Raw genomic sequence first — 27,619 nt, 5'->3', positions numbered from 1 at the left:
ATTCTCTTCTGTTTCATATGGGACAACGATATTTACTCTTAAGTTTAAATTTCTCTATCTTGTTTATTAATTTTCCAAGAACTGTAAATGAAAAAAAAGTAAGGATTATCTGGTCAAATGTTTTAAAATTGTGATCCAGCTGACATAGTTGTTCTGAAAGCTATGGTTCAGTCACTAGGAAATTAGTCTTTCTGGCCACAGCTTTTAAATACTGGGTTTTGTTTTGTTAACAGTGTCCAGAATTGGCTGTCTTTGTGGCTATTTTTGTATACCATGGAAAAGTTGTATCTTTCGACAAATTATATGATGAATTAGGAACAAGTTCCTTGAGAAATGCTTGAGAGCATGTTTTCCAGACTGCTATTCAGTCATGCAGTTCTTAATCTGTAGAAGACTGCCAGCAGAGTTGTTGTGATGACTTAATATTTTAACTTCTGCTTCTATGTAAAACTGGCTTTTAATCCAGTACTGAAAGTTTACTTCTCTTTTTGTGGTCATTTTTTTTTCAACTGTTAGCTCATCAGTTTCCAGATCCTATTTTCCAAATGTGTTCTAATGTGTTTTTGAGAATACAAAGAGAATTTTTTTTAGACAACAACAAAACCAAATTCATGGATGACAATAATAAAGTAGAATTTAATGTCACTTGAGAATGTGTGGAAAAGATATATGCTTTTACAGATAGCTTGACAAATGTCTTATGTTGCCTTCAGAGAGTATAAGTGCTCAGAGTAGGGTGATACATGTTTTTTGGACTTAAACAGTAGACCAAGAAGAAAGTTTGTAGCAATGTCACAATGTGAAAAATATTTGGGTTTGAGTTTAATTGGAATGTGAAACCATTTAATTTTAAATAACAAAGCAGAATTCCTTGCTGTCCCTGATCCTGGGCAAGGCCAAGTTTATCGTATCAACTAGGAGTGCATGTATTGTCTAAATGATGCTGATAAACTGCTTGGTCAGTCAGCTTGGGAAAATCTCTCCTAAAAAAGCATGTGTTCTAGGAGTAACAAAACTCTGGTTTTAAAGTGTATATCTGAATCTTAGTTCTTAAGTTTCTGTAGGTTTTTTCCAAGATATGGTTATTCAGCTTCATCTTAAGTCTTGCTTCATGGAAGAAAATGGCAGAAAAAGCCTTTCTGAGCAACAGTGTATTGAAATAGTTGGAAGCTGCAGTTCTTCAGTAAGACCATATTTTTTTAAAGTACTTTGAGAGATTTTCTAATATGCCTTCACATGTGTATGTATAACATGCAAATTAGAAGCTTAAAAGTAAATTTGACGTTAATGTGGAAACTGAGGATATCAAGTTTAATTGCAAAACTCCACAAATCTACTTTTACAGGTGTAATTTACTTAAGTGGTCTAGGACCAGAGATACGTGTATTTCTCAACTGAAAGAAACAAGTGTTTTATGGTGCATGAAAAAAAAAAATTAATAAAGAATTGTTTATGGCTTCCTGGGGTGTTTTTTTTTTTTGTGTTATCCCACTTTTTTTAAAAAAGTAGCTTTGGCTAAGTGTGATGTTATTGTTTCATAACAATGCTTGTGTATTACTTGCTAAGAAAACTGGAATGCTGAGACCGGCCTCATTTAGTACTTGATTGTAGGAGAATACCTTCTAAACAGAGGTGGAGAAAGAGATTTAATTCTTAATATTGTGGTACAGCAAGAAGTGTGAGACATGGCAACCCGTAGCCATGTTTTGAAGGGGTAAACTGTGCTGTTGTTTGACACTTATATTTGATGTTACTTAATGCAATGCATGATGACAGGGCTATAGAAATGTGGCTGTTGTAAACATTTGTGTTGTTTTTGCACATATCTGCAAAAAGCCCAGCAACATATAAAACAGTCGACACACTCTGATGGGCCTTGTCTACGTCTTGATATGGATGCAAATCTTTGTTCTGCTCACATCTTAGGTGCATGTAAGGTGTTAGTTGGAGTTAGCACTGAGTTTGCAGTCTGTGCCTCTCAGTTCACACTTAGGGGACAAATCTACAAAAATATCTACACAGACTCCTTCAAGATTTAAAAAACCCTACTAACCTTGATTTAGTGGAAGTTATTGTCTGCTATTTAATAAGCCTCATCTACAGCTGATGGGTGTAAGATGCATCTGTACAGATTCGTATTTTCATGCAGCTGTGGCTTTTGAGAGTGATCATGCAAATTGTCTGATATCATGACACTCATTTCTCCATGTGCATTGCAGTAAATGAGCTGTGATGAGATTGTCAAATGTAACCTGTAACCATGATTGTGAAATGGGAGTTCCAAGAAATCAAAGAGGCAAAGGGAAATAAAAGGAAAGTAAATGGAAGGAGTATAATTCTGGCACAGTTTTCCCAAACTTGTTCTGCCAGAAGACTTCAGGACCTTGTGGATTTCTGCTCAAATATAATTGTTTTCACCAAGCCCTTGTTAATTAGGTCAAATACAGTTTCTTTGCTTTAAAGTTAGGTATCTCTCAGTGTTTATGAAACCATAAGCAATTGTGACAAGAAATGAACTGATATGAATTCCTGTAAATAAGCAATCATGAGGGAATATTTTTGCACATAATTCTGTTGTCTTTTAGTATTTCAAGTGGTGTTTTAACACTTGTTAAGGAAAAGAATAAATCCAGGATATTTGGAATAAAGCTTACTTTTACACAATAATAGAGACTTTTACTTGGACACCTACAGATACCATTTTTCTTGCTATTATTGCAAGCTGACATTATTTTATGTTTGAAGCTTATCAGGAAGCATATGTTTTTTTTTTTCCCTTTCATTGCTCTTACTGTTTTAATGGATGCTTGAAATATTTCCTTTATTTGGCCAAAAATTTGTTAATAATCTAGATGAAATGGCTTTGTGACTTCGTAATTTTACCTAAGTATGTTTTCAATGCAGCTATGACTTAGCAAAATGAAAGCTTTGCCAGTTAGGTTTTTGATGTAAGCGTACAGTGGGCACAGTTTTATGTCTTACCTTAACAGAGTTTTGTTACTAGTCAGGAAGGAAAACAAAACTGCAACTCTGAGGTTGATCAAGGATCCTATTGCTCCCATGAGAAATGTTATGTGCATTTGTCATTGGTGGTAACTTCCCATTTGGATGTTCTGAGCATGCATGAAAAGTGGCTTTTTACTGCACAATTTGCTCTGATTTTTGCAGTTACTGTCAAGATCCTTTCTACTCTAAGCTTGTGCCAAACTGATGTTTCAGTTCTTAGCTTTGAAAATCATCTTGTATATGAGTTCAAAACGAAAAGGATGCTGCTTTTTAGAGCTGGGTTGCTGTTGGCAAATGTGTTTCAAAGCCAGGTTTCTGGTGTCCATGGCAACCTGTGGGAGAGGGTGGAGAGACTGGACCTAGCTGGGGACAGACATGCAAATAGGAATCTGGAATTTGCGAAGTGAGAAAAACACTTGAGGTTGAAGAAAGTAGCAGACCTAAGATGGGAGACAACAGTGGGCTAATGAAAAAGGGTGAAACAGAGGTCATAAATGAGAAGAGGGTTGATGCAGTTATGCCTCATAGAACATGCTAATCTTAAAAGACCTGAAATAACATCCCAAAACAAGAACAAAATGTTGGTGACAATTACTCTCAGTTTTCCCATTTCCCTTTATGTGATGATACTTGGAGCAGATAAATGTCTTTCCCTGCAGTTGTTTCTTCCATTAGCTCATGGAAAATGTTGGTGCATCTCTTTTACTCTGTGTCCTTTATATTGCATAATCTCATAACATTTTTCCTCACCTTTACCCTGTTCTCCCATGAGCTCCTTACATTATTCACTGCACAGACTTGCTTTAGTATCTGTTGCTGGAGGTGGGAGAACTGAGTGAATGAAATAGTCCTGTGTGAAAAAATTGTAGGATTCTACATAGGTGTTTAAAAATTGCATTCTGGAGCATAGGTCTGTTCCCTTAAAAAAAGCTTGAGAACAAGTAAATTTGCCAAGGTGTATGTCTAATAATGCAGTAGAACATAACATTACAATGCCTCTGTGTGTATTTATGGTAGACTATCATAAAATCTTCTATTCCTTATACCTCATGTACTGTACACACACACCGTCTGTCCTAGTATATGAGAAAGAAAGGGTAGAGATGAGGAGAGGGTGGCCAGGCAGAGAATGGCTTTTGTGTAGGAAGGGGTTGATTGGAGTAAGTTTCTTCAGTTCTGAGTAAAGTTAACTAAAGGAAGACACAATACAGACATCAATCAACATTGGGATTAACTTGCAAATTGAAGTTGGCTATTTGTTTACTTCCTCATATAATGAAAAATCTGTAGTTACCAAATATAATTAGCAGGATCAGGCTTAAATGAGAGGTCATGTATTCTACTCTGATGCATAACCAAGCTGTGGAATTCCTTGCTTTTAGATGCTAACAATTTTGCACAGCTGCCAAGGTAATATTCATGGATCAAGATTCGATGAACAGCTTTGAGTCTAACATTCCATTCAAGACTCAAAGTTCCTGATTCAAAAATCACTGAGTATTTGGAGAAAATGGTTTACAAATACTGCTTTTAAGTGATATATGCTTATTCTCTTCCTGTGTCCCTCCTTTACCACCGTAGTGATATTTGCTAATAGCCACAGATAAGATGCTGGGCCAGATGGTCTTTGGTCTCGCATGTGGTGACTGTTAGTATGTACTAGTTATGATGGTGAGGACTTTTTAAAACCCATATGGAGAAATCTAGTAATTAGGTATTTGGAGAACTGTTTCAGTAATATATGGTGTATTTAAATAACAAAGCCATATATGAAGGAGGAAACACGTTTTAAGAGCTGCTTATAGGACCCTTTTATTAGACATTTTCAAGGAACACAACCAGGTTTTTGTGGAACCACATTCAATGTGTGATCATAGCATGAGCTGAGATTTAAATTTTGAAGTTTTTTTAAGGAGTAGGGCAGCTCACTTCAGACTGAGGGTTTTATGAATTGAAGCTTGGAGTCCAGTGGATGTTCTTGGTGGGGGCTTTTTGTGTGTTTTGTTTTGTGGAGGTTTTTTTATAGCTTTCTTTTAACAAAAAAGGTATAAATTTATATGCCAGCAGTTGCCTTCCATGTAAAATATTTACTGCTTGCTGTTGGTTCTTTAGAGGCTTGTTTGTCTGCTATTAGTATGCTTTGAGCAGCACGTTGGAAGAAATGTTTTTCTTGAAGAAAATAAAAGGAATGCAAAACTGATGCGTGCATTTAAGTGTTTTGCTATATAAACGATGTCTAGTGCATATCTTTTTAACCAATGGACATCACATAATCTTAGTGCTGATTTGGTCTTGAATTCTGTGGAAGAGTATTTCTAAACACTGTTGAGCATTTTATGTTTTACCAAAGCTGTCCTTTGTTGATATCGGGTAAATAGAAAATGACATCCCTTCATTTTATGATGTTCCTCTACCTTTTTTGGGTTTTTTTTCTTTCTTCCAAGCTGCATCAGAATGTCATAGTTGTTTCGTTGGTGTAAATTGAATGTATTGTGAAGTTTAGCCTGTGACTAATAGCCTCTTGCTGTCTCTACTTATTAACTGTCTGATGGTGATGTGGTTGCACCACTTTCTATACATGGCCTCAAGGTTATGGCATGGTGACACCCGTATTAAAACATGCAAGGCTTGATTTCAAAAGACGTTTTGGGTTGGAAAGATAGAGAGGTTATAAGCTAATATTGTGGCTGGTTTTACCTCTCCTATTTAATGAATATTAGACTATAATAGAACAACGTGTACCTATTTGATGTGTATGCATTGTAGTATACAGCTCATGTTCTAGAGGCTATTTATGTTCAGTTTTTCTCCATGTTATTGAATTAATACAATCCTACAGTTAAAGCAGTATGTTTGGAATATGACTTAGTGCTTTTTTTCCCCTCTGCTGCATTTAAAACTTGTTATTTGTTGGTGTTTAACAAGTCACTTAGGTGCATTAGCACCAGATGCCAAAATATAATGGCACACAAGCTTTTCAAGTTGCATGCATTTTTACCTTTCTAAACAGTATCTCAAAATGAGACAAATACTGGATTGATAATTGGTTGCTGGCAAATGTAACTTGCAGGTTATTGTAGAGAGACTCGCTGTGTGAATGTCTTAATTATTCACTTTTGTCTTGGTAGCTGTGAAGTAGTTGTGATTTTTTTTTTTCTGTGGTTTTCATCTTTTAAAAAAAAGACATTTTTTCATTCTTTCTTCTTCCTATTTCCCAATGAAACTCCAAATACTGTCTTAGAAAATGAGATTTAGTTAACGAAAGCTTGATATTCTTGTGGCTTTCTGTTATTGTGATGGTAACCTTACCAGACAGCCAGGAAACGCGAAGTGGTTTCTCTAGAAAGTTTCTTAAAATAGTGAATGGAGTTCACAAAAACTTTGTGGGTAATTTTTGGTAACCTCAGACAATTCTAGGCCTAAACAGAGCAGTGAGCACCACCCCCTTTGACAACTGCACATTTTTAAGGTATCCAATTGAAAGCATATGAAGTTATTGGTCATTTCAGATCTGTAGTTCTTATATAGAATGTAGTGAATTAGTTGGAGTTTATTTAATTGGAACAAAGTATGTAGAAAATTTTACTAATGAAAATACCTGGTTCTTCACTGAAATGATATTGTGCATGCACATGTTTTATGGCACTGTAAGTGTTTAATGATACTTCCTCTTTATAACTTTTGATTCTTAAAAAATTTTATTTTTTAGGTGCTTATAGAAGAAACAGGAACATTTTCTCAATCTGAAGACAAAGTAACAGAAATCTGTATCATGTGTTAGAATACTGAAGAGTGACATTTCTTGGATCAGTATATTTCTGGATTGCAAAGGAAAAGAAAGAAGAGGCTGAAAATGGGGAGAAAGAAAATACAGATCACAAGAATAATGGATGAACGGAACAGACAGGTGAGAAACAAGGAGTCTGTGTGAACAAATTCATCAGTAATCCTAAAAATGAATGAATACATTCACCTGAATTCGCTCTACTAGGAACCCTTAGGAGTGAAGGTAGAAAAAGGGTGAAATTTACAAAGGACTAGTAAAGCTTTTGCTGCAACCTCCTCAGAGGAATTAGATGTAGCTGTGGAAAATTATCTGCAGTAGTTTGCATACAGTAATGAACTTTGTTAAAAACAGTGATGCTGTTTAAAGGCATTGCTATATATTCCTTGTAAGAGCTTTAAAAATTGTCAATCAGAGGAGTACTCAAAAGTGCACTGTTTCAGGGAGGGCTACTTACTTGGCTGCTCTTGCCCTAGTAAACGAGTGTTCTGTGAACTTGAAAAGCAGCAGAAGCTGAGGACTCTGTGGATGTAGTGTTTCCTCTTGCTACCTAAGATAAATTAAGTTTGAATTGGATATTGAAATGTATAGGGGGCTATCTGGAAGTGTCCATTTTTAAGGAAGAGTATTGCAGGAATGCTTTATGATCTAGAAGAATGGTCATGGTGTGTTAGACCAAAGATGCCTCTAGGCCAGTATCTTTTTTCTAGTGATGGTTATTAGCAACTAAGCGTAGGATGGAGATGCACATTACACTACTCAGTAATCCTCTTCCAGCTTCTAACTATTCTTAGCTCAGGGATTTCCTGAGCTGGATGTGGTTTCCGTATATTTAGTAACCATGGTGGATTTTTTTGGTTTTGTTTTCCCCGCCCCCACCAATGAACTTGTTCAGTTATCTTTTGAGCCCTTACAAAGTTGAAGCATTTACAACACTTTTGGCTTGGATTTCCTATAGGTCTGTTATTTGTTGATTCAAAAAATGTGTTCTGATTTACTTTGTCATGGATATTTAACTGTTTAGTTATTTAGCTCTTGTATGGAAGAGCCAGCAGCCATTCCCTATGTAGTCTGTCTGTCTTTCTTGTTTACTCCGTGGACCTCTGCTATGTTTTCGTATTTTCTCGCAAAAGACTTTTTCAGGCTGAAGCACCCTAGGCTATATTTTTGTTTTAACAGATAATTTCTTCAACACTTGTGACTGTTCTTGCTATTTTTCCCTGAACATTCTTGAATATTGCTATATTTTTGGTAGCAAAGGGACCCAAAACTGCAGTGTTGGAAATGCATGCAAAACATGAACTTATCTAGTGGTGTACTGGTGTTTATTCTTTACCCTCTCTATTTGATTTCTTTTATAATTTCTCCTGAGCACCAGCTTGATGTTGGGGTAGTGTCAGAAATCCATGAGGTTGTCTTGCTCCTGATGTAAGAGCTTGGAGCCCATTGTTTTGTTTGTGAACTCAGGATTGTTTTTCTCTCTCTGTATTGCTTTAAAGCAACGTAAACTCTGAGAAGACTATATATAGCAATAAAAGTATTATTGGAGTTTGGGAGAAAGCCAAGTATTGTGTTTGAACAGCTTTAATCACACAGTGACTGTATGTTTGATGTAGATAAATGTCTTAAGTACACATAGTAAAAGTAGATGAATTAATAACTTCAGTTCTTTCAGATCTTGCTGTAGAACTTCAGACATGTTGAAGAGGTGGAAATTTATCCCCTTCCTTGCTTTTTAGCTTTAATTTATTTGCAGTAAGTTGGACAACCTTATTTGTATTTCAAGCAGACAATATATTATACTATGCCTTGACTCTGTGTTTTGGGTTGGGTTTTTTTTCAGGGGCAGTTGTTTGAAGGGTGTTTTTATATCCAGTCTCATTGTTCTGACTGAAACAATGGGGAGGAGGAGAAATAGTACGTTTGAATCATGTTTTAGCCCACTTGTACCGTTGCTGTGACTGAAGCAAAATGTGGGGATTAAGGTCTGTTTCTGGCTGGGTTTTGGCTAGCATTTTGGGAAGCTTTTTTAGTGACTAGGGAGAGGTTTTAAGCTCTAAGTTAAAAATGTCATTAGGCTTGCCTTACCCTTTTTCTGTGGAAACTCGGAGGTGATAACATGCTGCATCTTGTTTTTAAAAGGTTTTAAAGAGTTGTACAGCTTTTGTTAGTAGAGTGAAATTTATCTGCAGAGGTGTTGATGGTGTTCTTTAACCCTGGTGTCCTGGGGTTTTGATACCTAGTATATAGAGTTTTAACACACAAAAATGCTGTGATGCACTGAGTACTTTTTAAGTGTAAATTTGGAAAATTTTTTTCTTGGACTTGGGTAAGGAGGGCACTTAAGATTTATTTTACTTATTGGAAAATACAGTTAATTTGTGTTCTCTTTATAGCTGGTTAGTGGGTCACTCATGAACATTCATATAATGTACTGTTTAGATGTTTAATATGATGTTTAGGGGTTTTTGTTTGAAAATATGAGGAGAAAGGGGCAGAGCAAGTACCTATAACATGTGCAGGAAGAAAAAGTATTGTTTTGTCAGAAGCATCTGATTTCTGATGGGATTGTATAGGAGCTCAACAGACAATACATAGGCCATTACTCTGGGGGATTACAATTGTCATGAGACTGTCATTGTATTATTAATTAAGCAGTCTTATCTACTTGAATGAGCTGTAACAGGACATTTGTCTTCATTAAGTTGAAGACAGTAAAGTGCAGCAAATGAGATAGCAAAGGAGCTCAGTCTTGTTGTCTGTGCCCTCTCTTCACCCATTTTTTTGCTAAGCAGTATTAGAACAGTGTTGAGGAAGCCATTGGCCTGTAGTAAAGATAGCTGGGTTTGGGTTTAGTGTGGTCCTGAGTGACCTACAAAAAATAATTTGCTGAACTAATGTTCTGTTTTCAGAGTACTTTATTATAATTATCATCAACTTAGTTTTCATTTATTTGCAGTATAGCAAGGCTTAGACTCCAGTGATAGTGGGGTTTGTGCAAACACAAAATGAGACACTGGTGCTGAGAATCTCACATGTAAGAAATTTCCCAGCTAAAATGGCCTTACAAGAGGCAAGAAAGATAAAATAAGATCCGTTGTCCAGGATAATACAGATCTTCAGTGGAACTTAGCCTTCTGTCTTTTTCCTTAATGACTTCTCAAAGTAATATAGCACACACACACGTCTTGGTTTTGATGCCTCTTTTTCCAGACAAAAAGCATAAACAGTAGTACCTGTCTATACCTGTTTATCCTCAGGTAATAACATCTTAAATATCTTGTAAGTGAAGTATCAGAACAACAGCAGCTACTTAAAAACCCCACAGTTGCCATAAATCCCCAGAGAAATCCAGACAAAGTAATTCTTAATGTCCCACCCAAAATAGAGTAACTAAATCCCAAGTGTTCTGAAAGAAAGGATGTGTAAAGTGTCAGAACTCCTAGGAGATTTACCTAAGATGGGTTTTTAAAAAGCAGATGTACTATGTGTGGATAGTAAAATTTTCACCTTCATTTGGGAAAAGTACAGGCCAGTAAAACCCATGTTTGGGCTTGGTCCCCTTGTTGAATTGATAACCAAAAGTAGAATACTAACAGAAGATGCGTTAAGGTAAAGTCTGTCAGATTTTCTGACATTATATCTCACTAATGTATTGTAATTGTTAAACAAGTAGAAGCTGTAAAGATCTGCGTACCCTGGCTGAACCTTGAATGTGTTACAGCACTTTTACACGAAATTGTTTCAGAGATAGTGCTGTACCTTAATGGAGCTTCTCACCAAACATGCTTTAAAGGGTTGAATTTAAGCTATGGTAAGTACTCACTTTTCATCTGAACATGGATTATTCAAGCCTCACAAAGGGCTCTGTGATTAGTGATGTTTAAGCTTTAAGAAGTTTATAAGTTAGAAATACTGCAGGAGTTTAGGTGGAACTATGATTATTGTAATGTGCCTGACATTCTGTGTTCTTATCTTTCTAAATCTCTTGTTTATTACCTTCATTTCTACTGTGACTAACTGTAAACAATCAAGGCTTTCATAAATCATAGGCATGGCGCATTTCTGGGGTCAGGTGGCAAATGTTAAAACAGATTTTGTTTTCAAACATAGATACTGTCTTATAGCTAAAGAGGAACATTGGATTCATAGTACTTTTGCAAAGATTTGTAGCAGAAGAGCCTATACTGCTTTAATAACACAATTATTGTCAGCATACTGTGTACACAATGTTTTTAGTATAACTGCATCCCTCTGAGACTGCATGTTGGGAAGGACAGTAGACATTTTACATTATGGATAGTATTAAGAAAGTAATATGCATGAGATACTGATCTTTGCAAAAAATGCCTTCAGGTGTATATACACAGAATTTTCCCATCCATCTTCCAAAAACTTGATGTGCACCTAGCTTAATTAACATGTTAAGCTGTGGAAACCCATAAAACAGGTTTGATTGTTTTTTGTGTTATACTTCATTCCTGTCTTGCAAAAGTATACTGCTGATTGCCTGTTAAACATGTAGGGCATGTAGATCCACTCACCTGTCAGAGGCATATCTTTGAGTTGTAATATGAGGGTGTGAATGTGGCTGTAGACACAAGTGTGCCGTTCAACACTGGAGCTCAGATTGAAAAGCTAGATTGGAAAATAGTATCTTTTCTTTAAAAGGTCTCAGAGCATTCATTTCATTAACTCAAAAAGTGCCTTTTAGAGACACTTAAGAGAATGTTGAGCAAAATCATTATTTTTTTAAAGAAAGTTGGCCTTAGCATCAGACCTGGTTTTAATCCAGCTTGGTACCACATACAGTGATACTCTTATATCCTTAACTAACTGAAATCTTGTGAAAGGACTAATCATAATTGAGGGTGATTTTTTATAACTCTTTTCCCCGTCACCAATAGGCAAATGTTCCTTTGTAATCATCTGTGATGGATTTATTTCCCCACAGCAGTACTGCTTGGACAGAATGGTTATTTCATGTTACCAGGCAGCAGCAACCAACTTAAAAGTAGAAGTGAATCTGATTAGATGGTTTAATATCAAGAAAACAAGAAGATTTCTTGGCTTTGCATAATTAGAGAACATATTACATAGTAGTAGTGTTGCTTCCATCAGTCTTGTTTTCTTGGATTTTATTAGGATTTGGGTTGTAACTGGTAAACTAGTTACAAATAACTAATCAGCACAGAAGAAGATACTGTGATACCTGCAAAATCTATGTTGTTTGAACAGAAGGAAGCATGGTTAGAGGATCCCGTACACTGTAATCCTCCTTGGTGGTTATATCTCCTCTCCTTGCTAGTCACATAGCAGTGAAAAATTTGGAGGGATGTAATTATTCAGCTTAGGCTAATATAGAGCATTTGGCCCTAAAAGTGATACCCAAATATGATAAGCAACTCTGTTAAGCTTGTACACATGTTCAGTTATGATGCTTGTCATTAGGAATAAATAGTGTAGGCTGAATTGCAGTGTTCCTTGAATGCTTGATTATAGTCATTTGAACCCATGTCATGTGTTTAAAAGAAAATAACAATCATTATTCTTTCTTCTTTAGGTCACCTTTACAAAGAGGAAGTTTGGATTAATGAAGAAGGCATATGAGTTGAGTGTACTCTGTGACTGTGAAATAGCACTCATCATTTTTAACAGCTCTAACAAACTCTTTCAGTATGCCAGCACTGATATGGACAAAGTTCTACTTAAATACACAGAATACAACGAGCCCCATGAAAGCAGAACCAACTCAGATATCGTTGAGGTAACAATTTGTAAAGACACATCAGTTTTCTTACCTCCTTAAAGCTTCAAATATAGAGCCATATAGAGTAATTTAAGATACTTTAACCGCAATTATTTAATGTCTTGGAAAGCTTGTTATAAAATGTAAACTACTGCTTTTAGTATGATTCCTTGAAGGCAGTAAGTCATCTTTGCAGCCATGTTGTTTTCCCCTCTGTGCCTCTGTCCCCTGCCAGTTTCTGAGAAGCATGTTTGATTTCAACTACCTTTGGCAGAGGAAATAGAGGTGTGAAAGATGGCTGTTTTTCTAGGGGAGGGAGGAAGGGAAACATTCAGAGTTTTCATAGAAAGAAGTCAATTGGATGGAAAATAGGTCCAAAGAGTGTCTGCAGCCTGACAGAAAATTATGGTTGGCTCCTTTTCTCTTCTGAGGTAGTAGCCAGTCTACAAGTGAAATGTAGCACACAAATCAGCCTGTACTGCACCTTGTTGAGCCAAATAAACCCAACAGAAGTGAATCTATGGAGCGGATGAACGTCATTAAATTTGTTGTCCAGTCACTCTGTAGGTCAGCTAAACAATAACAGAACAACTGCAGCTTCTGTGGTAATAGAACAGCGTGAATATATTTACTTAAAGGAATTGGTTTTGTCTACTTTCTACATAAAACAAAAGCATTTTTTATTAAACTCTTTCAGTATGTGATTTCTAAATTAGGTGCAGTAGAAATCAAGGATTTTTCTTGGCAGTTGGAGCCTTTATGTACTGTAACTGCATTTCAGATAAGAGTCATGTCTCCAGTAGTCCCGTAAATAGACCAAAACAGGTGGCTGACTTAAGTGTTTCATTTAAATTCTGAAGTTGTCTTCCGAACAAATGCCTTGCTTTTTAGGAATGGTTTGGGAATAGTGATTAGCCTTGTGTAACTCAAGAGTCTATTGGCAAGGGGATCACAGAGTACAGGGAGGATACTAGCTGATCTTGTAAGTAAGTTTTCAAGCAAAAATCAGATTGACAAAGGAGAAACAGACAGATGCTTTATGCTTCTTTCTGAGATGATTCTCTGCTAATTTGTCAACTGCCTTTTATGATCAGAAAGAAAACCTCCCTAAATCTGTCTTCAGTCTTGAGTACTATTCAGAGGGATAATACAAGCTTTGAAGAATTGAAGGAGTATTACTTAGTCACTGGATTAGTATAAACAAAGGATAGACACTGTGGAGGAAGGGAAAACCCAATTCTTTCAAGATGAGCTTTTGATTGTGGTAGACATGAATTTGAAATAGGGACACAAACAAATCAGTTAGCCAGGCTGATTTTTGTTCTGTATCCAAAGCCTCTTTGTTTTACGAGTTGTAGTAATAGTGCTTCTTCTGCCTTAGTCAGCTTGGACTTTTTTCTTGGGAAAGAATGGGGAGTTTGTACATTTTGGCAGAGAAAATACCTTCTTTAAGTTTCTGGATGCAAAAATTAAAGCAGTAGGGTGAAATATTTACAAGCTCAAGATACATAAAATCACGATGGACAGTATTTAAGAGGCATACTCAGCAGTTTCATGTCTGTATGGTAGCTTTGTAGTCTTATTGTTCTTTAGGGAGTTGAGAGATCATTCATTGTTGGATTTGGGTGGTTTGCTTCCCACCACAAGTAAATAAGGTCTTTAATCTAGAAAAATATTCCTTTTCCATGGAATACTATCTATTTCTTTTGCTTTACAACAGAGCTGAAGTGGTTCAGTGGAGAATATAAGGTGCTTTGGAGCAGATGCAATCACAGGTACAGCATAGTTAGGGAAGAGGACTGGAGAAGAGATGAGATGGGGGGAAAAATAAGAGCCCTGTATTTAAGCAGTAACAAATTGCCAAAAACTTATGGCTTTGTGTAATCTCACCTTTGACAGATGCTCGTGGCACGATGAAGTTATAGCATCAGCATTTGGAAACATTCTGGAAGAACAACGTAACGTGGCTTCTCTGTATTGTGCCTATATAGAAATACAGTTTTAACCAAAACAATTAACATCCCCACGCAAATCTGTCAAGTATATGCTAAACAGATTTAGAATAAGGAATTCCATGCTGATAGATATATCTATGTTGGTTAATATGTTAGTAACTTACTTGCCTCCTTGAATATGATAGATAATATTGTGATGTAGGCCCACAGTGAAACTAGTCTTGACCCACTGTGTTCCTGATAAACCCTCCTGCCATGTGTTTGGGTTTTTTTACTGTGCTAGAGGGAAAACTAGTTCTACATAGCTCACAAGCTGTAAGGGAAGAAACAAATCTACTGTTCCTTATTTTCAGTAATGGCTATGTTGTAAATGGCAGTGTTGTAAATGATTAAGTGAAGATGATGAGACATCTTCCCCTTATAGTTGCCTCCTGTTCAATTTTGGCATAGAAATTGCTTTTATATGCCCAGAGCTTGGTATCTTCTGTTGCTGCTGGAACGTTTATGTGAAAACATAGTAGGAGGGAGAGCACTGGCATCTTAAATGAATACTAGATTTTTTTGTGCCCTTATGTCTTTCACTGTACATGTTATTGTAGATGTGGATGCTCTGTTGTAATCCTGTAACTACTTTTTCCAATTTTTTTGGCCCTTTCATGTGGTTTTGTTGGTCCATTTTTTCCTTTTCCATTTCTGTCTGTGTCCATGTTCTCTCTCCACCCCCGTTTTTTCCTCCCCTTCAATTTCTTAAGTCTACCTATCAGATTTTTGACTACTTTACATATTTCTTCATAATTTTTCTCCTCTTTTGTAGCTTCTTGGTAACTAGTAACTGATAAGAGTGTAAGGAATATGCTTTTTCAGCCATATTTTCCATATTTTCATATTTTTCAGCACAATAATAGACTTCTGAATAGCTGGAATTGAAGTTGCAGAATTTCCTTTTCAGCTTAGTTTTTAAACTAGTAGTGGTATACCTATTTGGTTCTTTTAAGGAATACTATCCTGGTACAGCCTGTAACCAGTTTTAAAGGATAATATGTGACTTTTTTGAACTGAGACTCAACTTCTGTGACCTTTTGAATTTTTTTGTTTGAATCTGTTTTACAGTATAGGAAAAAAGAGGTGAATAGGGGAAATGAGATTATTTGAAACACTCGGTGTTCAGAACATATACAGATCTGAGACAAAAAGTCTTTTTATATCAGGGTCAGACACAATTGGTCTAACTAGTTTTAAAAAGTAATTTCACTGTCCACATTTCACAAGGATGTAGAACACAACTGCTGTTGGTGAGGACAGTGAAACTTTGCTTATAGTTGCTCACCTACTGACCTTTTAGTAAAGGCATGTACTCAGGACATACTGAGTGTGACATTTCCTTCAAGCCTCGTGGGAGGAAAAAATGTATCTTTAGTTGAAATTCCGTAATAATCTTTTCATCCATTTTCAGAAATAGTTTATCATTTTTGTTTCTTGCTCTTGTACAATAGGTTTTCATTCATGTTTTCATAGTTATTTCAGTGAAAGCTGGTGCACAGGTTATAGGGACCATACAGAGATCCTGAAAGTGGTACAGGCCTCTTTCAGTGTATACTTAGAAATCTAGGAGTGTTATGATCATGCATTTAGTTTAACAAAGCCATAATGGCACAGTTGAAGATTGTTACACAGAAGTACTGTCTATGATTTGAAAGGCTTGCTGTAGGTGTTAGAGCATTTGATGCTTTAATGTGCATGGACTTTTTTCTGTAACACATTATTCTTGGCAAGTAATTATTTCTCCTGAAGAAAGGAGCAGAGTGCTTCTTCAGAGTAAGATGGGAAGAAATTCAGGTTTTATCAGGATTCTGTAATCCATATGGTCGACAGAATGTTTTAATGTATAAAGGACAATGGAAGACCTTGAATGTTAATCCTTTTTTGAAGCAGAGGAAAAGAGGGAAATGAAGAAGCGCTCATACTTAATCTTCTCTAGTATAAGGAGCGTTAGGACTGTTATACGTCGCCCAGAACATAACATTTCCTTGTTGTGTCCTCTGTCCCTTACAAGGGCCTCAGAAAGCAGCAGTTGCTCAGTTGTTCCCTCACTTCCAGCCTTTCTTTTTCTGGAACTCATAGACTCTTCTTAGCTGTTCAGCTTGACTTTTTATCTCTTTTTATGCATTTTGATCTTTTTTAAATGATAGAGCAAAACAAGGTTATTTCACCTACACTCAGCCGTGGGTGGGATTGTGCACGTTCCATCATATTGCTTCATCAAACTGAGGTGACGTGAGTTTTAGGAGCCTGGCTTCCTAAAGCATGACCTACTTTGCTGGTTGGCATCTGTGCCCATGAGAATTTCGGACAGGTGTCAGTTAATGAGCCACTTTCTCTGCTGTACAGTTTAATGCTGCAGTGTAACGTGCTATGCAAGGCTTAGGTTATACCCCAAATACTGACGGCTGTCCTTGAAATATGCAATGATCTGTAATAAAAATTCTAACTAAAACATGTAAGAAAAATCTGCCTTTATATCCATCATGTAATTACTGTAAAAATAGTCCTGTGAAAAGATTGCTATATTGGAATAATCCTCATAGTTTCTTGGTGTAAGTTAAAGCAAGTGATTTGGAAGTTTGTATTGTATTGACTAAGAGGAAGGGAGGTTTGTGATGACTTGACGTGGTAGCGGTCGTGTCCTAGTTTTGATAGGAACTGCACAGAACACAGGTAAATGTGCTTGCTGCTATGTAGAGTAGTGCAAATAAGCCAGGTTAATCTTGCAGAGGCTGCATTCAATGTATCACCTTACATTGAAATACCCACCAGCCACTCTAGTTCTCTGCCTTTTCACAAAATTGTAATGAAGAGTTGTTACAGGAGCAATACACGTTCTTTAGTCATAACTGTATATAGTACCAGAGATGCAATTGTCAGATCATAGCTGTGAGTAAGCACGTAGAGCTCATCTGCACATGTAGAGCCTGCAGCATAAAGAAGCAGATGCATCTCCACAGCCAGATGGAGCATATGCCAAGAGACAAGTGTAACAGTGTGGGGAGCATAAACAGAAAAGTTGGTGTTGAAACACTATGTTTATAAACCAAGAGCTTTTTGGTTTTGATTTTGATGCCATTTTCTCCACCTCCCCAGCATTGCTTCTTTTCCAGGCTCTGGATTACCAACATGTATTTTGAACTTATTGATGTGTCATACAGTGTAGTAGTTTGTCAGCCATGGGATATTCCAGTGTTTTAGTAGCAGTGGAAATGGTTCTTGTTTTGAAATTTGGGTGAACTTAGTATGAAATTGAAGATCTGGGAACTATGTGTTGATAAACGTGGATGCACACATGAGAAATCAGGTGAGTTCCCAGATCTTCAATTGATTGATGTTATTTCCTTCCTGGATACCTGTTATATCCAGTCTGTGTATGCATTTAGCAAGCAATTTGATCTTCCATGTTTGGCTACTCCAAGCTAAAAAGTAAGATGATGAAATTAGATCATATCCTTCAAATGTTTCTTAAATGTTTCATAAGAGAAGTTACATAGTAAATTTTAAAACAGTTCTAAAAAGGAAGAGAATGCTCTGCAACTAGCTTCAGCTGAAAATGAAAACTGATGCTTGATGTGACTAAAATCTCCATTTTGTATGAAATATCAACACAGTTTTATAGAACTCTATTTAGAGGCAATACTGTGAATGTTGGTTAGATGCACACTAGAGATTTTAATGAGGTTCACAGTGCTGGCCAGTTAATGTTGTTTTGTATCCCTTCAGATCTGGTAGATGGAGAATTGCCACAGAAGTGGCCTAGACTTAGGGAGAGGGAAAAGAAACAAAAATGCAAAAGGCTTTGGACTGATAGAATAGGAAGTATGAGTACTAAGAATAGTAGTCATGTGTTTTTGTTGGATGAACCGCTTGCTTTGGCCTCCCAAAGAGTATGGACCACACTGTGGAAATTAAGTGGTGTACATTTAAAGGAAACAAGAAACTTAAATGGTTTCAGTGAAGTAAGGAAATGACTTTGTAATCTGCTCGTGATGCTGAGAAAATGTAGGCATTATTGGAGTTGATTTGCTAAATGATTATGTAAATGTAATTATACTGCATGTAACATCTCAAATAATTTCAGTGGCACAGAAATGCCTGGGAGACATTTTAGGGAGGTGATTGAGGAGGATTTTTGTATGGCTAAGGACTAAAATCTCACTTGAACCTTACATTAAAAGAGAGAAAATGCATGAAAACTGAAGTAGTCTGGAATATGATTTATAAATAAATTAGAAAAAAAAATGTGTGTATACATATACATACATACATATATATATATATATATATATATTAGCTTGAATCTGTTGGTTTTTAGTAGAAGTATTTATAATAAACCTGGCTAAAATTTCTTTCCTGCCTCCATCAAATGCTGTTAATTTTTTACTGAGCTTGACATAAACCCCAGAATAATAGTAAATAGATATAACTTAGTATGTGTGTAGTAAATGCATTGTTATAAATTGTAATCTGAAATTAAAACAGAGCTGGAGTAGTGCTTGTTGGGACATTTAGGTAGCAATTTTTCTGAGTGCAGATAACTTTCCTTGAAAACAATTCAAGACATGGCTTGGTTCAGTTCCCGTCACTACTTGTATCTGTAGCTACAAGCCACACAATCAGTGAAGTTCAGAGATATGCTTTAAATCTTGGAAGGGTTCAGAAAAGTGACATATGTGGCTGTGGGCATGACTGCTCAGTGTCCTGTCCTGCCAGTCAATGCTATAAGCCTGTCAGTGTCGTTTTGAAGTGTAGACTACACCCAAACAGAAAGTAGTGCTACGTAAAGGTTCTTTCCTCAATTTCTAGTGGTAACATGAGTTGTTAATAGCTCAGTTTAGATGATGTAGAGAGTTTTTTTTCTCCATTGAGCTTCAGACATTGAAACCATTAGAAATAGCAAACAATGCTAATGAATATAATGAAGAGTTTGGATTCTAGTTCCTTAGTATTAACTACCTTTAGTTTGTGTGATTTTTGTGCATTTCTTTGCAGTATGCAGTATCCAGATGTAACTGGATTAAATAAAAATATTAAACAGTCCAAACCAGTAAGAACAAAGCTTGTTTTCACTGGGACTCTGTAACTTACTAGGATGATATTTGAATAGAGAAAATTTTTGCCTTGTCTCATTTTGGTGTAGAAAACTTAGGCTGCTACTTTTGAATGAGACCCTATGATGTGAAACTTGCCATCAGGTGGAATATGTGCCCTTTTTTTTAGGTTATGGCTGCTCTAAATTTCTGATGTGTGTCCCATGAAAACTGCCCTTGACTTCAGTTTATATTGCGACTTAAGACAGTAGTGACATATCTACTCAACCCTTTCTCACAAATCTTTATTAAAATCCTGACTTTGAACTCTAGAAGCTAGAAAGTGTCAAACACTCTGGACATTTGTAAAATAAAGATGTGCTTTCAAGTGGAATAAATAAGAGTGTTTTGAGAGGTTCTCTAAGGATCCATCTTGCATCTATGGTTCTTTGGCCCACAAGAATTTGCCAGGGTGATTACTGCATCCTGTACCTCTTACTTGTCATCCTTCTTTTAGAAGCAAAGGGTGATTGAAGGCTTCATGCCCAGGCTTGTGTAGTACAGGCTTGTGTAGTACAACATATTCCAAAGAATCAAAACTTAATGAAACCAGCTACTTCTTTTTAATATTGCATATAACTTCTATCCTTGGTGAATAACATATGCCACATTTTTTTTGGGAGACTGTTTTCAGTATTTATTTTAATAGGTGCTGCCTGTCAGCTATATCACAATGCGGGAGAATCACAGATTTTAAGCCCTGTATTGATTTCTTAGCTATGCAAGTGATGTTTTTCCACTTGGTTCTGCAATGTGTCTAGAGACTGGTTTTACTTTTGAAATTTCTAGGGCAGACACACAAAGTCCGGTTCTCACACCCACTGCTTGGGAAATGTGTATCCAAGATCTGGTTCTGGATTTAGCAGTTCTGAAGACATTAAGTAGGATTGAAAATCAAAGCCAAGAAAATCTGTGACAGCACACTGCTTGTTAATGCTGGAGTTCATGCAGGCAGTCACACAAAGACATAATTCTTCTATTAACAAGTTCTTCAAGCTGTGCTGGTCTCATATATTCTGCAGCCCTTGTGTTGCCACAGAATTTGGTGCTTATGAAATTCTATATTGACAGTTAGAAGAGTGTATTTTTACTTTGCAATTTCAAAGCGAGGACTGTGGCATCTGTTAATCGAGAGTGAGTGACTTTACACAAGCTGTGCATGGAAAGAAAAGACCCCTGCAACTACAGAGAGATAAAGAACTGTTCTGTCTGATGATACTCTTGATTTCTGTAGAGAGTTAACGTAACTCCAGTTTTTAACTGGAGTTCAGCCTCATGGTTTTGGTAATGTCTTTGGCTGTCAACTCTGCCAATCTACCAGGGATTAACCACCTTGCACAAGGGATAGCACAAGTGCTGCCTTCTCTGTCATTGCTGTTCATCAACCAGAGCTTCAGCATAAGCTATCAAAAAGGAGAGTGTCATCTGTACAATGCTGCACTCCAAGAGCATGTTTACATGCTGTGTTTCTATAGAGAAACAGTTTCTAATACTTTTCTTTTGAATAACCTTAATGTTTGGGCCTTAAACTGATGGTGCTTCTGCAGAAGAGTCCTGGAGGATTCTCAAACCTCCAAGCAAAAGTGGCCTAGCTCTTCATACTGTCATAAAGCCTTCCAGTCACGTACCCAATGTGTGAGTGTAATACTTCTGATCATATGATGGAGTTTATGGTTTATTCACTGCCAGTGCTTTATTGCAACTACTGTGGCCCATCTAGGCTATAACATTCTCAACTCTCATCTGAGCAAAGGATTTCATGTCAATCCTTCCATGTGGAACGTTTTGCATAGTAATTGTATTACATGGATAAAGAAGGTATTTATGGTGGTAGTTCTTGCAATACAGACCTGTGAATCCCTTAACAGCCCTTATTATATCATAATGTCCTTGTGACTTACCAGTGGTGGTTATTACATCTTTTAAGGTCACGTAGTGATATTTCACGTGGGAGCTGACATGTCTGCAGCTTACAGTATAGACTATGGAATGCTAGTTAAATTGACAGTATTAAATGAGTTTATTGGAATTACTTATTGATTACTTTCAATAGGAAACAATATATTTTTAACTAAAACCTCCCAGATTCCTTAGGAATATTGTGAAGGTTTCTTTTTTAGATCAAAGCTCTCCATCTCTGTCCCACTGAAAGCTCTTCTAAGTGTAACAAACCAATACCATTTAAAGCCCTGCACTTTTTTTGCATTAACTGAACTCAGTATTTGCTGAGTCTAGTGACTTGTTAGCAAGAAAAGACATCTCAGGCATGCCAGAGCCAGTCTTTATCCAATGTTAACGTGAACTGCACGTGTTAAAACTTACTCATATTTCACTGTCTCTGATTCCTGTACAGTCTTTTCTCTCTACCACTCTAGGGTCCCACCTTTGATTTCTCCACACCTTTGATTTCCCACCCTCTTTTCAGGTTAGGTAAGGACAGTCTTCAAAGAGATGCTTTGGCTTTTGAATAATTGGCTCTAAGGGAAGGTTATGCAAGGAAGAACATACTAGGTGTATTCCTCTGACACATAACTGAAGTTCAGGATTGAAAACATAAGCTGTGACATACTTATTACAGCTTTGTGTCGTGTGCCCTCATGGCCAAGAAGGCCAATGGCATCCTGGGATACATTAAGAAGAGTGTGGCCAGCATGGCCATGATCAGGGGACTGGAACATCTTTCATATGAGCAAAGGCTGCGGTAACTGAGGCTGTTTAGTCTGGAAGACTGAGGGGAGGACCTCTAAAGGTCCCTTCCAACCCCTACCATTCTGTGATTCTTTTATTTCAGTAAAATAGAGATGTGTCCACTTGTATCCTACTTTATTTCTGGGGAGATTCACTGCTTCCTGTTGTACATTGGTATCTCAGTCAGTATTTTCAAGTATCTGTTTTTCATTGTCTTCCTTATTTTTGGATTTTTATGGTAAATATTGTGCAGTAAGGTTTTGAACCAGGATTATGGTTGTATGCATGTGAACACCCCCCCCACCAATGTCTGTTTAGAGTGCACATGTGCCCACACGTAGTTTTAGCTATTTGTCAGTACAGTTGGACACCTTTTTAGATGAAACAAAAATGGCAGTTTCATACCTATATTAAAAGTAATTGAAGCTTGTCCTGAGAGTTGTCAGTGTAGCCGTTTCCCATAGTCTTCCATGTGAATGGTATTTCAACAATTGTATAAATCCTTAGAATGCAGTAAATATTTTTGTTGGGAATACTTGCTATTTGTGTAGTAATTACTGTTTTGATAATATTAAATTATCTTGAGTACCAAGACTTTGATATAGCTTCTGTTATCCTTTCCAATTTTCAAGCTGTAAGGAGAAATTCAGAACAAGGCATGTTTGAAGCAGCAGTACTGCATAGGCACGTAGACCAAAAGAAACCCATTCTTCTTATAGCATTTAACTGTAATCAGAGTTTTGGAATTTTTTTTTTTAGCATATAATATTCTTAAAGAACTTCTAGAAGATTAGGAAAGATATTATGCAGATGGATTGCTACATTTGGAAACTTTTCATGTTCCATATGGCTTATCTGCAATATACTGTTGCTGAAAGGAGGCATTCAGTCAGCTACTGCTGTTCCTGATTTGTATTTTAACCATTGCAAGTATGTGAAGAGGTGTTCATAGGAGTATGTGTGTGGACATACATGTGTCATTTGAGTAAAGATTGGAAAAAGCATCTATGAACCATAAAATATCTCTGATAGCATAGAACTTTTTTGCTTAGTTTTTCCACTAATTTTGTTTGTTGGCAGACTGCATTCCCTGAAAGAACTACAAAATACATTTAATCAGTATGCTAAGGGACACTTTCTGCTTGCTGAAGATGAACATAGATCTACTTTGTCTTTTTAATAAAAAGATTGAATAAGGTTGACTTAAACTGTCAATTTAGTACTCTTTAATGGAAATATCTTAGTTGATAGTACTTTCTGTAAAACAGGTAAAATGAAAACCTGTGCAGTGACTTAAAGTTTAGTCTAGTAAAAGGTATATGAAATGAAACAGACAAATGCATCAAGTATCAGACTTTGAGAGCTTGGCTTAGCTTTCACTGTGGAAACATTATTACCAGTGCTAATGGATTACTAATCATTTTATGTCTCAAGAAGCTCATTTAAGAATGAGCAATAATGAGCAATCCAGCTAGTTTATAGGTCAGCAACTGCATTTATAAGATCTGCAGTTTGCAGATAGTGTTTCTCTGAAATGACAAATACAAGTAAGCAGCTTCCCTTCCTATATCTTCTAGTCCAGCACATTGTGTAATATTCATGGAGTGAAGAGTAGATTTTATAGCCCATAAAATTGTTGCTCTTTAGTAATTGCTTGTGGTTTATCTATTTAAAATAATGTTTTACAGCAGTGATGCTCCAAGCTAGATTTTGAGCTTCATATCCTATCACATCTAAAACCCTTTTGTATGTGTTATTTTGTATAAATGAGAGTTTGAATCCCGAGTGCCATCTTTATCATATCTCAGAGGAATTTGACAGCTAGCTTTCATGTTTGGCAAGTGAGGGGTACATGTTAAAATTTGCCAGATACTGGAAGTGCTCCAACTTTTGAAACAAGTCTGTGTCTTTTCTTAGAGTGGTATATAACAGAGACACTGATAAAACTTCAAATCATGAACATTTTTCATCTGTAAATGACAAATATCTCTGCTTAAAACTGAAAATAGCAGACCATTGCTTAAAGAGCTGCTCTTTGTCCTTTTTAGCATAGTGCTAGGCAGGCTTATTTTTCTGTTTGTAAAACCCCAGAAGTAACTATTCCTAAACCTCTGGGGTTTTTTTTCCTAACATACCCTTAATATTTGCCAGGAAATGCTGAAGATCTTTTGATGTCAACATATTTGAGTAATATAAATTACTTATTTTTTTTAAATACCACTACTAATTATGAACAAATATGGAAAATATTGAGTAAGCTAAAAGTAGAGTATGTCACTTTATCAGATGTTTCTGACTATATGTTATTTTGGCAGGGGAGCCTAGCAGAACGATTGGTGAGGCTTCTTTAAGAAGTTAAACTCTCCAAGTTGCTTAGCTTGTGGAAATGTCCGTCATAATCTTAATTCTACCTCCTATACATTTCACTGAAAAATCTAAAATCTAACTGGGGAAAAAAAAAAGAAACTGGAAGTCTACAGAAGTCATGTTGATGAAACTTCAAACAGAAACCACTGTTCTGGAATTGATATACATGGTTTTCCTGTGGCTGTTCATTTTTGATAGATAAATGGGAGTGAATCTTAAGTGTAGTTTGTGTTTTAGACAGGGATAAAATTGGCATACCCAGCACTTGCAGGGTCAAGCTCTGGCTGCACAGAACTGTGTTACTTCAGAGAGAAGAAACAGAAGCCAAACTGGCCTGCAGGAAGTTTAAAAACTATAAATAGCTTTCAGTGACTAAGAATATGCCTTGGATACTCGAGTATGTTTTATACATAATAGGGGTGAAATGTCTATGTGTGAAGGATGATACACCAGAGTATTGTTCAGGGTGATGAAAGTGAAGTATTTTGTGTTATAAAAGAAGAAAAATCTGACCTGATTTTAAGCTCAGCTTCTTGGCAATAGTATGTAACAGGAAGCAAATAATAGAGCAGTGGTCATGCTTTCTGCATGACTTTTTGCTATATGTGAAGTCTGTTGTGATACATGTAGTTCTTGTTAGCTCAGGTCTCTTTCTTCTCTGGGAGTGGAGCTGAGCTGCATTAAAAGAATCCCTGTTTCCTCTCTTTCACATAGTAAGAATGAACATGAGGTGGGAGTCTGGTGCTGTGACTACTCTATTTGTCCTTTTTTTTTTTTGGGATGATCATCTTAAAAATAAAAGGTGCAGCTTTTTCAGTAGGATATGATGGTCAGTGGTAGCTGAGGCAATGGTTTGCTTTTGCTGGAAAGGATAGGCCCTTCCTTCTGCCTGCTTTTTGATGCTCAGTCCATACACTTGAAAACCACCTTATTCCTGATGCAATTGCAAATAAACCCATCAAAAATAAGTTGAATTGTTCAAGAAAACTTTGTCATTTTAGTGAAAAGGACTCCTTGTAGGCTGAAGCTAACGTTGGCGTTGGTGTAAGGGTGGTCTCTCAGATCTTAAGATTTACTCCTTCATTTGTTTTGGACAGGGGTAAAACTGGTGTACCCTGCACCTTCTCTGGCAGTGTATTGTAACTGCCAGTCAGCTCGTCAAACTGCTCCCACTGAGATTTCCCTTAAAGCATGGGGAAATAACCTTAAAGCGTGAATCTCCCATAACCACCTACAGAGCTGGAACGCGAGGCTGATCATGAAGGCTACAGTATGGCTAAATAGCTCTTTGCTCTCCTTGGATCTCTATTTGAGGAATTATTTTTCTTTTATTCCAGAACATTGGTGGGAAAAGTACTATTGCAGCCTGGGCTAATGGGTCTGGCTTTTGCATTTTATTAGTGTGACTGCAACTTCACAATCTTTTGCCTCCATGATCTTATCGTTATTCCCATCATGGCATATCAGTAGTACTTGTCAGTACTAGTGGAGCCTTTCTCTTACTTCAGGCCTGAGGGATACTTAGACTTTTTAAATTTACAGTTTTTAACAAGGTATTTACTCCAAACTTGTACTGCTTAACAGCTTTTCCCTGCTCTGACTGCAGCAGCAGAAACAGAAGTAGCCACAGGCTTTGAGTGAAATCGATTTTCATGTCAATCTTTCAAAATTTGGTAAATATTTTTCCTGGTGATTTGTGATGAAATACCAACAAAAATCCTGTTTGGCCAGCTCCAATAAGAAGTGCAAAAATAGAGCTGTTAACCTGATACATAGTAGAAGTGATAGCAACAACCATTTCCTTTTTGTTTAATGTTACAAGAAACCCAATAGTGAAAATGTTTTGAGTGAACTCTTTTGCACTTAACAGTTTTGCCAAATGAGGTCATCCTACTTTTTTTTGTTTTAAGGCAGAAAAATATTATTTCCTGAGGTGACAATGAACATAAGTTCTGTACAGTTTTGCCTGAGCTGGTAAGGAGCCCAGATCACTAATACCAGAATTCTTGGCTTTTTTACCCACACTCACCAATAGGAGCATAAAACATGCCGATTGCCCTCTCTTAACCATTAGCAATGTGTCCTTTCAGTTCCAGATGTGAAGTGCAGGATCTTCCACAGGGAATAGGACAGTTGGGGGTTGTCACTTTGGTAGCAGTAATCTGTGTTTATTAGTTGAGAGTTTCTGGCTTCCAGATGTGCTGATGACCAGTCTATGGAGCCAAGTGTACATGCGTGTGAGCTGTGTGCAGCTGGGCTGGAACAAGCCGCGGAGAAGCTGTGACTTGATTTCACTTCGTGAAGACTCAACTGACTTAAAGCTTCTGCATTTCACGTTTCTCTGGATTTTGTGGAAGGAAACTTATGCTAAGATGATTAACACTGGGATGGTTGATCCTCATGGATCAGAAAATAAATAACTTTATTGTATTTTTGTATTCACTGGTATCTGTAGTAATGGTTTCAGTGAAACTTAAGTTGAATTGTAGAGTGAAGCTAATTGTTTTGTTGTTTTGCAAAAAGCCCTTCTATTCCTTGGATGCTTCTTGGCAAGGCACGATTCTGTTCTTAAATTAGCAAAATACATTACAATTAAAGTACTCTGCATATGTGTAGGGAAGTTCAGAAGAATATTGGGGCTTTTATAGCATGTGCTTGAATGTAATATTTAAACCTGTCATACTTAGTCCAGCCCTTCTCATAAAATATTTTCTAAGTTCAACCATTAAAAAACAATAAAAATCAATATTAAACTAGTAGTTACAATATGCACATGTTTCAGTTTTGCACGGTGGAACAAAAGCAATTTGAAACTTCTCAGTCATTCTGTCATATCAAGATGCTCACAGCTCTTTGGAAACTTGTATGCCACCTTTGTATGTCACACAACTATGTTGCTGTTTGCTTCATTCTTTTACAACGTCTTTCCTGCCTA

At 36.7% G+C, this 27,619-nt stretch overlaps 1 protein-coding gene across 4 annotated transcripts in view; it reads left to right on the top strand.

Annotated features, from left to right (window-relative positions):
* MEF2A (myocyte enhancer factor 2A) overlaps nucleotides 1-27,619 on the top strand; it is an 87,329-nt gene that overhangs the window by 28,117 nt on the left and 31,593 nt on the right. For all 4 annotated transcript variants that reach the window (XM_062000538.1, XM_062000535.1, XM_062000537.1 and 1 more), the window contains exons 2-3: nucleotides 6,716-6,913; nucleotides 12,354-12,557. In XM_062000538.1, the coding sequence (XP_061856522.1) occupies nucleotides 6,860-6,913; nucleotides 12,354-12,557 (258 nt within the window). In that variant the 5' untranslated portion in view covers nucleotides 6,716-6,859. The remainder of the gene's footprint in view (nucleotides 1-6,715; nucleotides 6,914-12,353; nucleotides 12,558-27,619) is intronic.

Source organism: Colius striatus, chromosome 7 (assembly GCF_028858725.1).
Source record: "Colius striatus isolate bColStr4 chromosome 7, bColStr4.1.hap1, whole genome shotgun sequence".
NCBI classification, from domain to species: domain Eukaryota; kingdom Metazoa; phylum Chordata; class Aves; order Coliiformes; family Coliidae; genus Colius; species Colius striatus.
The sequence above is the reverse complement of the archived record's forward strand: the minus strand, read 5'-3'. Positions and strand labels throughout refer to the sequence as shown.